The sequence below is a fragment of the Conger conger genome, chromosome 19, assembly GCF_963514075.1.
Source record: "Conger conger chromosome 19, fConCon1.1, whole genome shotgun sequence".
In the NCBI taxonomy this organism is placed as follows: Eukaryota; Metazoa; Chordata; class Actinopteri; order Anguilliformes; family Congridae; genus Conger; species Conger conger.
Window position 1 is genome coordinate 7,311,729 of NC_083778.1, and position 15,013 is coordinate 7,326,741.

At 49.4% G+C, this 15,013-nt stretch overlaps 1 protein-coding gene across 1 annotated transcript; it reads left to right on the plus strand.

The window, feature by feature from the left end:
- The first annotated feature begins 1,414 nt into the window (after positions 1 to 1,414).
- On the plus strand, positions 1,415 to 14,571 carry si:dkey-103i16.6 (uncharacterized protein LOC557125 homolog). The gene is made up of 8 exons (XM_061229945.1): positions 1,415 to 1,670; positions 7,632 to 7,826; positions 8,464 to 8,634; positions 9,594 to 9,826; positions 10,667 to 10,767; positions 11,971 to 12,132; positions 12,755 to 12,967; positions 13,663 to 14,571. The coding sequence occupies exons 2-8, from the start codon at positions 7,642 to 7,644 to the stop codon at positions 13,810 to 13,812; spliced, it is 1,215 nt and encodes a 404-aa protein (XP_061085929.1). The 5' UTR covers positions 1,415 to 1,670; positions 7,632 to 7,641; the 3' UTR covers positions 13,813 to 14,571.
- Positions 14,572 to 15,013: the final 442 nt, after the last annotated feature.

Genomic DNA, 15,013 nt, shown 5'->3' on the forward strand with positions numbered 1-15,013 from the left:
CGTGGGGGTCGGGGAACGGGGTGTGGGAGGGGGATATGTACGATGAAAAGCATGTTGAAAACTTAGGTTGAATTCACTTCTTAAAAATGTAAGAGAATGTAACCTATATGTGTTTTATTTAACCCGCGCTTCGTGGCACGTTGTTCCGATACCTTCAGAATACCTCCAGGACGAAGAGGACCACAAAGGACTGAGCTCATTGTAGGCAGAAAAATCACAACAAATATGAACTGTGTGAATTACGAACCTTTAGCCACGGAGCAGTCCGCTGTCCGCGGGACGGAGAGGACAAGCACTGTTCCTTACAGCCAATATACAGCAGCATGTACATACTTTATCCTTGTTCACCTGAAAACACAAATATCTTTGTATTTCATTCAAATATCCCACTCAGGTATTAGATTTACAGATATTAGATTTACAAACAGCTTGTTTAAGCATATAGGCGTTCTTTCGATCAGTTGATATCGCGACATGGCACATCAAAGATGTGTGTGTGGTTACTTCAAGGTACTGCACAATGTATATTGTTACCGCTTTGAATGCTATATAAAAAAAAACATTCATATGTTGATGTTGTGATTGTTTTCATATAAACACACTTAAAAATCAGTACCCGAGTTTGTAATAAAGTATCAGAAATGAAAGTGTTCTGTTTCGTTCTGAATTCAAAGCATACAACTTTCTTAGAAAACATCACAGAAATTCAGTGAACGCTGGCCACCGACTATAATAGCTCAAGAGTGCCCTCTAGTGGAATTCCGTTAAACTACAAATGCAAAGATGCGAGATCCGAGGCCAAGACAGTAATGTGTAAAGGACTTCAATTGGATTTGTTCTTGACAAGTGAGTATTTATACACATAAATTGGTCTTCGGGCAGAGCATTAACATCTGGAGTTGGATCTATGACAGGTATGACATGTCTCTGGGTTATGGCATCAGTTATATTAATTTAATAAAGCTTTTGGAAGTGGCCCTGCCAAAAACACATATCCCTGCCTAATGGATTAAGAAGGCACCGTTACAAAGGCTTATGGCTTTAATTATTTAATAATAGGACAATGGCGTCCGTGTAAAATGCACATATCCCTATTTGAAATAATCAGGAAATTATCCGAAATTTTAGATATTCAGACATTCACTAACGTTTCTGTTTCAATTCTGGCGTTGCGTAGATTCGCTCAGTCAACTCCAACAATAATAATAATTATTATTATTATTATTCGCGCAGCAACGAGTCAATAAAAGAATAAAACGTATAGGCCTGTCCATTAATAATAACCCGCGTACACGCCTATGTATACACGGGTGCAGCTCATTTGCGTAGCGACCGCTCAGCGGTGACGTCTGTGAATGGAATTATAAAATCAACCGCCATAGTTCAAGTTCTTTTTTCCCGCACTGATCTGAAAGGAGTGACGCACTTCCTTTTCCCGGACGCTATTTTGCCAGCGATGTGCAGAGAAATCCCTGAGATTTTTTAAATGAAAATGACCGTTCAGGAGTTTGCGCAAGTAGTCCGTGGATTTTGAGCAGTAGCCCAGTAAATAATGGTTATGCTATAAGCATCATAGATCGGTTTAGTGGTATAGCTAAGCGGGGTTCACAAGTTGCTATTGTTATCCGCTATCTCCAGAAAACTTCCCTGTTCAGTGTCGAGGAGACCAGGTAACTTTTCTCTAATTTTCCTTTCTCTCCGCATTGTGTCAAATAGCAATGTTTTGTTTTAAAAGAAATCACCGATGAGACCATATATGTTGTCTACTAGAAGCGGCTCATTCAGCATTTTATTGTTCAATTTACGGCTTCACCCGCTACCTGGACGAACAACACATTGTATTTATAATCTATTTATAAATAATTGCACTAAATATCAAACGCATGCTAATAAATGGGTTTTCACACTGGGGTCTCCCGAATCCCATGTACGCTGATGTCTCAATCAAATAAGGTTACCCCCTGAATGCATGTAAAGTTCCCCCATAATTTTAAGCATTAATCCGATTTTAACAGAATGCAGGCTTAGCTCGCTTTCATTTCGGCGTCATTGACCCAGGTGTCCACACTTCCACAATGTTAGACACCACTTTTCATCGCCCAGTCAGTCAATACAGAACATAAAGAATAAACAGTTATGAGAACTCGGCAGAAAGTTCCAATTAACACGTAATACTATCAATTCTAAGTGCCACGATTACCCATTTCTGACACAACCACTGCACAAGTGTAATATTTAAAAGTATTACGTTATCAGTATAATTTTGGATCTGCTTAATTCACCACCGAATACCTTCGTAGAAGACGCATTTCTTCTGTCACAAGATTTGGCGGTGTAAAAGGTCCAGTGTGCCTTTTAGAGGGGCTGATGGGAAATTGAGTCCATCGCATGTCTGTTTGCCTGTGGATTACCTTCATGATTCCGTTGCCGTCCGAATAGCGGCACAGCCTGTCAGTTCTCTCCAGATTTAAATCGCACCACATTGATTTCCACAAGTGGCAGTTTCCAGGTTGTGTCTCTGTATCAGTCAGTAAGAAAATCGTAGTCAAGTATCGGTGGTACCGAAAACACCGCAAAACACCCGACACAGAGTTCCTCGGATTGAAGGTTGTCTATGTCGAATAACGCCTCTATGCTTTGAACTCCGAACGACAGAATTTCATGAGCACAAATACTTATGCCCTGGACTAGCTAAAAACCTTTCAGTCTCCCCTAGCCTAAGGTGAACATTGAAATGGCTTTCACTTATTCACACAATGGAAATGATATGCAAAAAGTTTAAAATTAAAAACAGAAAATGGAAAGAAAAATAAACAAAGCAAGCAGTTGATTCTTATTTGCAGTTGCACATTTTTCCCGTATTGAAAATGAGTATTTGCAGGGACGTGTCCCGTTAGTACATTTGGGCTGGGCCAGTTTCGCAAACACACCGATTAAATCTCGTCCTAGACCAAATTGCATTCTGAACAGAGAGTCTCCATAAAAAAACTCAATATAGCATAATCTGTGTCTGGCCCATAATGTATCACTTAAACAGGCTGACAATTTTAAACACGTATATTGTCCTTAGTGCATGTAGTTTCGCAGGAACGCTTCGTTTTCAGGAATCAAATAATTTTGCAGATCTACGTGTAATACTGCTGTGAGACCGCAGATGGCAGCCTAACCTCAAATTAATACCAGTAGCAGTACTCTTCAGTGTAAATTCAATGCTTACAGGCGCACGAAGCTACAGAGTGAAAACTCGGTATTGTGTGAAATACGAAATGGGGGGGAAAAAAGCAGGTTTAATAAACACGGGAAATGCATAAATATTTCGAGGAATGCCTGTTTTAACGGGTGCGTCGTTCATTGCTAATCTGTTTAACGGTGGCTTCGTAAACAAAATTCACACTTATGAATTGGAAGTAGGCCCTACTCCGCTTCTAAACATTTGTGAGACACGTTGGTGCAACTCACCCGACCTGAATACAAATATGGGCATTACTGTGTGTAATGGTTCGCGATGAATATGATTATCGCAGTGGTAGCCGACAGCCAGGCTGGCTATTCAGCGGAGAAGCGGTTCTGCTATTAGCATAGGGGTGCAGTCAGCAGTGGCGACTTAAAAATCCCTTTGGGCTGCTCATTGCTTCCCCTGAACAAACAGTGTGTACGACACAAATTGGCAGTATTGTGCAAAGCAAGGACTGTAACAAAGAAGCGATATGTCATTGTGTCAGGGGGGAGTGGCGGCTAGCGGTTTCGCCTTCGTGGCCAGTTGCTGTGATCTCCATGACGACGGCAATGGCGAGCCTAGCCTTTGGACGGCAGTAGAGATTCAAGGCAGGCACCAGAGGGTGGTCATGGTAGAGTTGAACACACTCACACACACTGCCTCACACACGCACTTTCACACACTCTATCTCACACACACTCACCCTCTCACTCACACACACACACACACACACACACACACACACACACATATCCTTCCCAAATGTCCCAAACTTGAAGCCCCTGAATGCAGCTGAGTCACAGTTGCAGCTGGAGTTGGCAGCGAGTTTTCCTGGCTCGCTGGAGTTGGGGACGATCGCTTTATTTGCAGCGGGGCGGAAAAGCCTTTTTGACTTTGTGGCCGGGGTCTGTGAATGAAGTGGGCATAAGAGCGCGTTCTGGTCTGCGCTGTGGTCCAGCTGTAAAAGGATTACCCACACCTCAGCAAGCTCTGACGCTGCGCTCTAATTTAATTACTGTAACCCCCCCCCCACCCTCACCCCAACAAGGACCCACAGCCCTGGTGGTCTTCGGGGCCTGTCCCAGGATTGGTCAGATCAGGGCCAGTAAGAAAAGGCAGAGAGGCCGGGTCAGAGCCGGGGGAGAACGGGGGGTCTGAACGCGGGGGGTTAGGGTGTGAAATCCTCTTTAATCTTTTCTCTGCGCTCCAGGGATTTACTTGTCATTAAATAACAATCATCGGATCACGGTGGCTTCAAACGGGCACGGCCGCGAACAGGAAACCGAACCTTAAACTTTATTTACGCGGCCTACGAACGCGCACGCAACGCCAGAGGGGCGGGAGGACGCACGGCGTGTTGTTTTACGCGGTTGGAATCTCATCGAAAACAAACGAGGTCCTGTCTCAACGAGGCCAGGACAGTCTGCGGTCTAATAACGCGAGTTCCTGTCGTATCATTTTTCAGGGCGGATAGAAGACGTTTTACCCGAATAAAGTGTGTGTGTGACGTAGACAGTGACGTAGACGGTAGCCCGTGTGAAGAGGAAACGGCTTTGAAAAAGAATCATCAAAATGGAGGACGACGGAATGCAGGGCAGCGAAACCGACAAAGGAAGTGTGCCGAACGCTCATCGGCGCGGCGGCGACGGTGGCCGTGTTGTTGGGGCCTCTTCCGAGCGCTACACGTGACGACAATTCAAGTCGATTTGTCCGCGTTGCTCTCTCGTAATCGGGCCCTTCGGGGGCCGCCTCTCGCCGCTCCGGGGCCCCGCAGCTGCGAGGTGAGGATCAATTAATCCACCGCCCGTCGCTAACCTCCTCGCCATGGTTACCTGTGGCCCTGGCGACGGTGGCCAGGGCGACCATGTTGGTTTTTTGACCCCTCCCCCCGCCGACCCAGCCGGGCTTGTTAAGTCTTTCTTGAGACGGAGACAGCTTTTACACACACACACACACACACACACACACACACACACACACAATGGCCCTGGCCTTTTAAATATCAGCTGGACATCAGCGTTGTCATCGGCCCACTTGTTATCGCCCGTCTGTTTTTCGACACGCCCCCCTCTCCGACGGGAAGGTTCGCAGGACAAACGGGAAGCGTCCGGGTCAATCCAAACGCACGTGGATTTCCTGGTTCTTCGTCTCCCGATCGCTACACGTTCGGGGGAAAACACAGCTGTTGATCGCAGGGGTTAAATAAGGTGTGCTTCGACTGAAGCTAAATTATTGTGACATTTTCACTCCGTTTATATAGAGCAGCGATAATATACTCTGCATTCTCAACAGTCCCCTGCTACACGTGCATTAAAAGAACGCATTCAGAGCCGTGATTTATTATTTTTAATATGTGCCCGAAATGAGTTCCTCCTCCTTTGTCGAGGCCCTCTGGAATGTTGTATTATAAAGCGGGTGTCTGTTCGGCCAATGAACAGCTCTGCCAGGCTCACATCGTTTACTCTCCGCAGATGTTTTTAACTTCCTTAGTTTGTCCGTGTGATTTTTAGACGCCCTAAACACGAGAAGTCCAAATCCGCCCGTTTTAGGCTCATTCTGAATCACGCTCATCTGTCTGACTGAGTTATGATGAACACCTCATTACCGAGTCCCTGACTGAGTTATGATGAATACCTCATTACCGAGTTCCCTGACTGAGTTGTGATGAATGACTTAAAATCTGAAATACTTTCTGTATTTTGAGTGTCACTCATGAAGGCACTGGCCCAACAAAAGCTAGTTCATTTTCTCCCTCTGTAAAAGTACAACCGTCTTAGACTTGATTAGAATTTGCCCTATTTTTTTGAATTTGAGATGAGGTTTTGATAGTTTCGTAGTTAAACTGCCGGTGGCCGAATCTTTTCACGTCGCGGTGCGTTTAATACTGAAGGCCTCCGTGTGACCACAGGGGCTCTGGCGAACCGGCCGATCTCGGCGGTAAATCTAAGATGGAGGCATTCTCCCTCTGGCCCCCGCCTGTTTACGACTCAAATGAAAGTCATTAGATGAAGGTGATGTCATCTTTTGGCCTCCCAAGGGGGAAAGGGCAGAGAATTCAATATAAATGTCCTCAAACCTCAAATGCCCCCCCCCCCCCCCAAAAAAAAAAAAAATCAGCACAATTTCCAATGACCTGAATAGAGATTCTGGAATATTTCTGCTATATCAGCTGTTTGCATTAATCAGTCAGATCTGAGTTTTGATCCGAGTTTACAAAATATTTACGAGTTCTTGTTTTATCCCTGTCGCTTGGAAACTTTGGGAAGTTGTTATATACTTTATTTTGACTCGATAGCATCATAGGTCAAATGAAAATGAAAAGAAAACGTTAACATGATTGGTCACAAAAATACGTAATCGTCGACCTGTTTGGCGTCGAGGGTCCCCAGCACAAATTGCTGAAAGTAAGGGTTACGTTTCGAAATATAAATCACGGCTGTAGTTCGGTTCGAACCCCCCCCCTTGCCACTTCATTGATCAAAGCTTTAATGGTGCCTACCCCCCTCCAAAGCTCTTACTTTCAGTGGGAGATAAGCGCTTTGAAACGGTGCTGTTATCTATTCACAGTGCGGGAGCCTTCTCCGTGTTTTACGGGATGTAACTCTTTGTCCCTGCAGTCCCAAGTCTTTCCCCCTCTCTCCTCTCCTCCCTCTCCCCCTCTTTCTCCACTCCTCTTCTCCCTCTTGCTCTCTCTCCGCTAGATTTACTCATTTCTTTTGGAAGTTGTTTGAAGACCCAAAAAAAAAAAAAACCTTGGAGTCTAAGCAAAACCCCCCCCCCCCCCCCCAACCCTTTTATTGAATTCCGCCCCCACATAATTTATCTGCCCCTCACAGCACCCCCCCCCCCCCCCTCCTCCTTTGAGGGGCTCTTAGGTACCCTCCCAGCTGGATTTGTTGACACACAGTCAATCTGGGGTCCCCCCCCCCCCCCCCAAACAGGCCTCATAAAGGCACCACAGCTGTGGGTTCTATTAGCATAGCGGGCGGGGGGAGGGGGGGGGGGTATATTACTGCCATTACCTTTGTGTGGGGGTGACTGCTATAAACCATTTCAGCTTTACACAGCCGAAAAGAGGTGTGGGGGGGGGGGGCGCACTATAATTTTATTGTAACTGCTTTTTAAATATGGGGTCAGATAGCTACCGGGGGGGGGGAATGGGTTGGGTTTGGGGTGAGAACGATGAAAGGATGAGAGAGGGGGTGGGGGGGGGGGGGGGAGTGTGAAAACAGGACGCAGTGAGTCAAGTGACCACCAGGGGGCGGCGCGATCTGCTCGGCAGGGGGGGAACGGTCACGAGCAGCCCCCCCGCCAGGGAACCTCTCCCTCTGCGGACGCGAGGTAGCTTCGGCGGACGCCCGTTCCCGCTTTACGGACTCTTCCCCCCCCCCGTACAGGGCCGATCTGTTCACAGGCGGAGAGAGATGAGCGAGCCCAGACGGGCCACCCGGCCGGCTCTGCCCAGAGTCACCCGCAGGGCCTCCGCCCAGGCCGGGCCGGCCGGGTCACCGGGGGCCCAGGCTGCTCCGGCGGGGGTAGGCCTCGCCCGGGACCTCAGCCTGATGAGCGTGAGCGAGCTGGTGGGGACGCTGGAGGGGACGCCGGCGAGGTAAGAGGGGACGCGGTCGCGGTAAGAGGGGACGCGGTCGCGGTAAGAGGGGGACGCGGTCGCGGTAAGAGGGGACGCGCAGCGCTCGCTGCGGTTATAAACGGTGTGCTGAATGCGGACGGCTGGCCGTGCGAAGAGCTCGCGGCTTTGAAGGATAATCGCGGGAAGAGGGACGGAGAGGAGTCCTCCGGCCGAGCTGCGGTGGAAACGGGACCGTCTGGAACGAGGGGGATTCTGGGAATGATTACCTTAGAATTAAACGGGAAACCGTGTGAAACGGTTATGGCGATAACGCTGGTTAATGTCCGATTCTGGTTAATGCCCACGTGTGTGTGTCTGTCCGTGTGTGCCTGTGTGTGTGCGTGTGTGTATATACGTATGAGTATGTGTGTGTGGTGTGTATGTGTATATATATATATATATGTGTGTGCATGCGTATATGTATATGTTTGTGTATACGTATATATCTGTATGTGTATATGTGTGTGTATATATATGTGTGTGTGTATATGTGTATATATGTGTATTCATATATGTGTGTGTGTGTGTGTGTGTGAGTGTGTGTATGAGTATGTGTGTGTGTGTGTGTGTGTGTATGTGTATATATGTGTGTTTATATATGTGCGTGCTCACTCAGGAAAGGGAGGCCAGTGAAGGCTCCAGCGGCCCCCAGGCTGGGTGTGAAGACGGCCCCGTCCCGCGCAGGCCTGGGGCCCGTCGCCCAGCTGATCGAGTCGGGGCGCTGCAGGAACATTGTGGTGGTGGCGGGGGCCGGGATCAGCACCCCCAGCGGCATCCCCGACTTCAGGTGCACCCCTACTGACCACCCTGTACCCAACAACCCTACTGACCGACCACCCTGTACCGAACCACCCCTACTGACCGACCACCCTGTACCCAACACCCCTACTGACCGCCCGCCCTGTACCCAACACCACTACTGACCGACCGACCACCCCTACTGACCACCCTGTACCCAACACCCCGACTGACCACCCTGTACCCAACAACCCTACTGACCGACCACCCTGTACCGAACCACCCCTACTGACCGACCACCCTGTACCCAACACCCCTACTGACCGACCGCCCTGTACCCAACACCCCTACTGACCGACCGACCACCCCTACTGACCACCCTGTACCCAACACCCCTACTGACTGACCGACCACCCCTACTGACTGCCCTGTACCCAACACCCCTACTGACCGACCGACCACCCCTACTGACCACCCTGTACCCAACACCCCTACTGACCGACCGCCCACCCCTACTGACTGACCGACCTGTACCCAACACCCCTACTGACCGACCATACCCAACCACCCCTACTAACCGACCGCCCTGTACCCAACACCCCTACTGACCGACCATACCCAACCACCCCTACTGACCGACCGACCTGTACCCAACACCCCTACTGACCGACCACCCTGTACCCAACACCCCTACTGACTGACCGACCGCTCTGTACCCAACACCCCTACTGACCAACCGACCGACCACCCTGTACCCAACGATGGTCGGTCTGTCAATTTAAAAAGGTGTTTTTAGCCAGTGTTTCCAATTTGCCCGTGTTTAGGTTTTTATTTTTAAGAAATTCGAAGTCTGCGTTCGAGAATTAAACGTCACATCGATTTAAGTACGTAACCGCGCGGTACCTTTTCCGACCGTTCGGTAACAACGTTCGCGGGGAACGGAGAAACGTTTGAATATGTGGGCTAATGTAGGCTAACGTGGGCTAACGTTTGGCTGCATGTTCACAGGACCCCTGGGACGGGGCTGTACGCCAACCTGGAGCGCTACCACCTCCCGTACCCGGAGGCGCTGTTCAACATCGACTACTTCTCCGACAACCCGCGGCCCTTCTTCTCCCTGGCCAAGGAGCTGTACCCGGGGCTGCACCGGCCCAACTACATCCACTACTTCATCCGCACCCTGCACCTGAGGGGCCTGCTGCTGCGGCTCTACACGCAGAACATCGACGGGCTGGAGAAGAGTGAGCCACCGGGGATTATTGGGGTTCAGCTGTGCGGGGATTAGCGCATCCAGATTAGCGGGGTTCAGCTGTGCGGGGATTAGCAGGGTTCAGGTGTGCGGGGATTAGCGCATCCAGATTAGCGGGGTCAAGCTGTGCGGGGATTAGCGCATCCAGATTAGCGGTGTGCGGGGATTAGCGCATTCAGATTAGCGGGGTCAAGGTGTGCGGGGATTAGCGCATCCAGATTAGCGGGGTCAAGCTGTGCGGGGATTAGCGCATCCAGATTAGCGGTGTGCGGGGATTAGCGCATTCAGATTACCGGGGTTCAGCTGTGCAGGGATTAGCGCATCCAGATTAGCGGGGTCAAGGTGTGCGGGGATTAGCGCATCCAGATTAGCGGGGTTCAGATGTGCTGGGATTAGCGCATCCAGATTAGCAGGGTTCAGTTTTGCGGGGATTATCGGGGTTCAGATGTGCTGGGATTAGCGCATCCAGATTAGCGGGGTTCAGCTATGTGGGGATTAGCGGAGTTTAGCTGTGGAGGGATTAGTGCATCGCCTGTGCAGAGATTAGTGGGGTTTAGCTGTGATGGGATTAGCGCATCCAGATTAGCAGGGTTCAGCTGTGCAGGGATTATTGCATCGCCTGTGCAGAGATTAGTGGGGTTTAGCTGTGATGGGATTAGTGTGGTCTAGCTGTGCAGGGATTAGCATATTGCCTGTGCAGCAATTAGCTGGGTTTAGCTGTACAGGGATACTGTCCAACTGGTTAGCGTACTAAAACTGTGCTACTTAGTGTATCAGCTGTTCGGATTTGTGCTTTTCCCTGTGTCCGAGCATTTGTCTTTTGTTTCCCCAGTGTGCGGAATCCCAGAGGAGAAACTGGTGGAGGCTCATGGGAGTTTTGCCACCGCCTCCTGTCACCTGTGCTACACCCCGTACCCAGCACAGGAGGCCAAGGTGAGGGGCCGTCGGTGCGACGAACCGCACGCGCCTGGCTCCAGTGGAGCCTCCGCTCCGTGTGCGGTGTCCTGTGGATCGTCTGTGCCCGTGTGTGGTCTGTGCCCGTGTGTGGCGTCCTGTGGATCGTCTGTGCCCGTGTGGTCTGTGCCCGTGTGTGGCGTCCTGTGGATCGTCTGTGCCCGTGTGGTCTGTGCCCGTGTGTGGTCTCTGCCCGTGTGTGGTCTCTGCCCGTGTGTGGTGTCCTGTGGATCGTCTGTGCCCGTGTGGTCTGTGCCCGTGTGTGGCGTCCTGTGGATCGTCTGTGCCCGTGTGTGGTCTCTGCCCGTGTGCGGTGTCCTGTGGATAGTCTGTGCCCGTGTGGTCTGTGCCCGTGTGTGGCGTCCTGTGGATAGTCTGTGCCCGTGTGTGGTCTCTGCCCGTGTGCGGTGTCCTGTGGATAGTCTGTGCCCGTGTGTGGTCTCTGCCCGTGTGCGGTGTCCTGTGGATCGTCTGTGCCCATGTGGTCTGTGCCCGTGTGTGGCGTCCTGTGGATAGTCTGTGCCCGTGTGTGGTCTGTGCCCGTGTGTGGCGTCCTGTGGATAGTCTGTGCCCATGTGGTCTGTGCCCATGTGCGGTGTCCTGTGGATCGTCTGTGCCCATGTGGTCTGTGCCCGTGTGTGGCGTCCTGTGGATAGTCTGTGCCCGTGTGTGGTCTGTGCCCATGTGCGGTGTCCTGTGGATAGTCTGTGCCCGTGTGTGGTCTGTGCCCATGTGCGGTGTCCTGTGGATCATCTGTGCCTGTGTGTGGTCTGTGCCCGTGTGTGGCGTCCTGTGGATAGTCTGTGCCTGTGTGTGGTCTGTGCCCATGTGCGGTGTCCTGTGGATCGTCTGTGCCTGTGTGTGGTCTGTGCCCATGTGAGGTGTCCTGTGGATAGTCTGTGCCCGTGTGGGGTCTGTGCCCATGTGTGGTGTCCTGTGGATAGTCTGTGCCCGTGTGTGGTGTCCTGTGGATCATCTGTGCCCGTGTGTGGTCTTTGCCCGTGTGTGGTGTCCTGTCGATAGTCTGTGCCCATGTGCGGTGTCCTGTGGATCGTCTGTGCCCATGTGGTCTGTGCCCATGTGTGGTGTCCTGTGGATCGTCTGTGCCCGTGTGTGGTCTCTGCCCGTGTCCGGCGTGCTGTGGGTGGTTCAGCTCCCTGCGTCTCTGCCCCCCCTCCCCAGAAAGCCATAATGAACGACAGTGTCCCGACCTGCTCCTTCTGCCAAGGCACAGTCAAGCCTGACGTGGTGTTTTTCGGAGAGGACCTTCCCCAGAAATACTTCCTGCACTCCACAGACTTCCCCAAAGCGGACCTCCTCATTATCATGGGGACATCTCTGCAGGTAACGGGACCGTGTATTATTTTTACTTTAAAGTGGTAATCTGTTTTTTTTATGTGAACAAATACCATATTTCAGACACTCACTGGCATTTCTCTAGCATTGAATTAAATTACATTTTGTAATTAAATGAAATTACATTTTTGTAATTATATGAAATTACATTTCATTTGAATGTAATTAATTTAATTTAATTTAACTTTTAATTTAATTTCTGCGTGAAATTTTTAGTCAGTGGAGGGGCATTCTAGCTCTGTATGGAAATGTACACAGGGAAACCACAGAAACCTGTCGGAGAAGAGATTTATTTGCGAGTGCGGAGACGCGTAGTTTGTACTTCTGGCAGTGACGCAGGGGAGTTTAAGCGGCATGAACACGAGATGAGGAGGTCTTGGAGCACGGTTGTCGTTGTTTGCAGTAACTTTAAAACGGTGAAATGAGTAAAATGACCGAAGAAAGAAAACCGATGTGTTAAGCCACGCCGCTGTGTTTTGGAGCGTCGTGGGAATCTATGGGAATCGAAGTGGAGAATTGACTTATGGCCGCCAGTCACCAAGGGTGACCGAGGAAATGGTATATTGGCACTTTAAAGGGAAGGTTTACTCAAATGTACTCCCCTGGGCAGATCGAGCCATTCGCCAGCCTGGTGAACACGGTGCGGGCCTCCACGCCGCGGCTCCTGATGAACAGGGACCCCGTGGGGCCCTTCCTGGCCCCTGCCCTACGCCGCAGGGACTACATGGAGCTGGGGGACCTGGAGAACACCGTCAGGAGGCTCGCCCAAACGCTGGGCTGGGACGGCCAGATCCAGGACCTCATCTCTGCTCACCAGCACACGGTACATGAACCGCGCGCGCACGCACGCGCACATGCTGTCCACACACACACACGCACGCACGCACACACACACGCACGCACACGCTGTACACGAACCGCACACACACGCACGCACACATGCTGTCCACACACACGCACGCACACATGCTGTCCACACGCACGCACGCACGCACGCACGCACGCACGCACGCACACACACACGCACGCACACACACAAACCACACACACACACACACAGTACACAAAAAAAACAACACACGCTGTACACAAAAAAAACAACACACACGCCATACACACGAACCACACACATGGTACATAATCATGCACACACTTCCTCAAGCATTTTTTCCACCTGTTGACACATTTACCTTGAATTATCTGGCACTGTATTGAGTCACTGAAGTAGCAGCATCTTAAGCTGTGAATGAATGCAGTTGAAGCTGACAGTGAATGTGGTTTAAAAGCTGAAGTTTTGAGGGTAAATGAGGTTTAAAATCTGAAGTTGAGGGTAAATGCAGTTTAAAAGCTGAAGTTTTGAGGGTAAATGAGGTTTAAAATCTGAAGTTGAGGGTAAATGCAGTTTAAAAGCTGAGGTTTTGAGGTTAAATGTGGTATAAAATCTGAAGTTGAGGTTAAATGTGGTATAAAATCTGAAGTTGAGGTTAAATGTGGTTTAGAGTATTTGGGCTCTGTTAGTTTACCCCTCAGGGCCCTGCTGTCCAGCTGTCCGAAAGTGGCCACGAGGGCGGGACCAGACCCGAGGAGCTGGGACCAATCAGCGGCCAGGAAAGTGACTCCTCAGAGACGGACAGCCAGACCCCACCATTCAGAGAACGCTCACATTAGTCCACATCCAGGAGGTGTCGCACATCTGTACTGTATATATATTCAGCAATAATATTCTTACTCTTTTTTTTGTAGCCTATATTTCTCCATTTCAGGATTGTTTATGTTGAATATCATACTACTCAATGCAAACATATAAAAGCACTTATATTTAGCTCCTTTTTTTTTGAATGACCTTTTCCTAATAACCATAGACTCGATTTTTCCGTTGGCCATGTTGTGTAGATTCAGTGTGTGGATATGAACTCCTTAGAGGAAGAAACGTAAAGGAGACGCAGAAGAATTACCCACAATGCTTCAGACGGCTGCTTCACAATGCTGCTAAATGCTGGATCAGCTATGCAAATGTATAACATACTTGAACAGGGTTTATTTTTATTTTTTTTGTTTCTGGAGGAAAATGTAGTCTACAAACGCCCCCCACCCCCGCAAATGTTCATCCCCACTGTTTGCTTTCACAGGATACGGCAGACAAGTGGGGGTGGGGGGAGGGGGTCCAATAACTGTTCCTGTCCCCCAACAAAAGAGCCCAATATCCTGGCTGGGATGCTTAGCTGGAGTGTGTTCAGTGGGGGAGGGGCCACTGGTTCGCTTTGTGCTGAAGTCTGGCAGCTCAACGTCGCAAAATTGAATTTTAATTTTTGTGTTTGTAATTGTTGGTTTGCCGTATAATGTCCAGTCAGTCAAGATATTTTGCAAACTGATTTTAAGCGAAATGACTAAATTATTTAATAAATGCTTCTTTCCGAATTCCAAAAATCTTCTGGCGGTTTTATTTTACCTACATTTTTTTAAATGGTCTTAAAGTTTAACAATGTTAGCACGAGTCCTGGCACCATATTGAATTTTTTTTTTTTTAAGTGACGTTTCCAAACTATTTTGTCTGGACAATTTTAGTGTTGTAATATTTGTGGAAGTTTCAGCGTGAGTTCCAGGCAAAGTGCTTTGAATGGTTCAGTCTGTCAATTCAAAAATGTGTTTTTAACCAGCGTTTCTAATTTGCCCATGAGCTAATGTTCTGCCAGTTAAAAATGAATTAAAGACAACATGTGAATACTTCAGCAGTCCTTTACAGAGTAGATCGATTTAAAGGTACAATAGGTGAGATTTTTGTGTTAAAACATTGTGACATGACCCTTGTAAATCCCTTCCTATCATTGAAAAAGTCTCACTGACATGTTGACTCGCCCTCCGCCTGTGT

Coding starts and splice junctions, on each gene's coding strand:
- si:dkey-103i16.6 (XM_061229945.1), top strand. CDS start 7,642: ATGAGCGAGCCCAGACGGGCCACCCGGCCGGCTCTGCCCAGAGTCACC. Junction 9,827..10,666: donor CATCGACGGGCTGGAGAAGA/GTGAGCCACCGG, acceptor TTGTTTCCCCAG/TGTGCGGAATCCCAGAGGAG. Junction 12,133..12,754: donor TCATGGGGACATCTCTGCAG/GTAACGGGACCG, acceptor TCCCCTGGGCAG/ATCGAGCCATTCGCCAGCCT.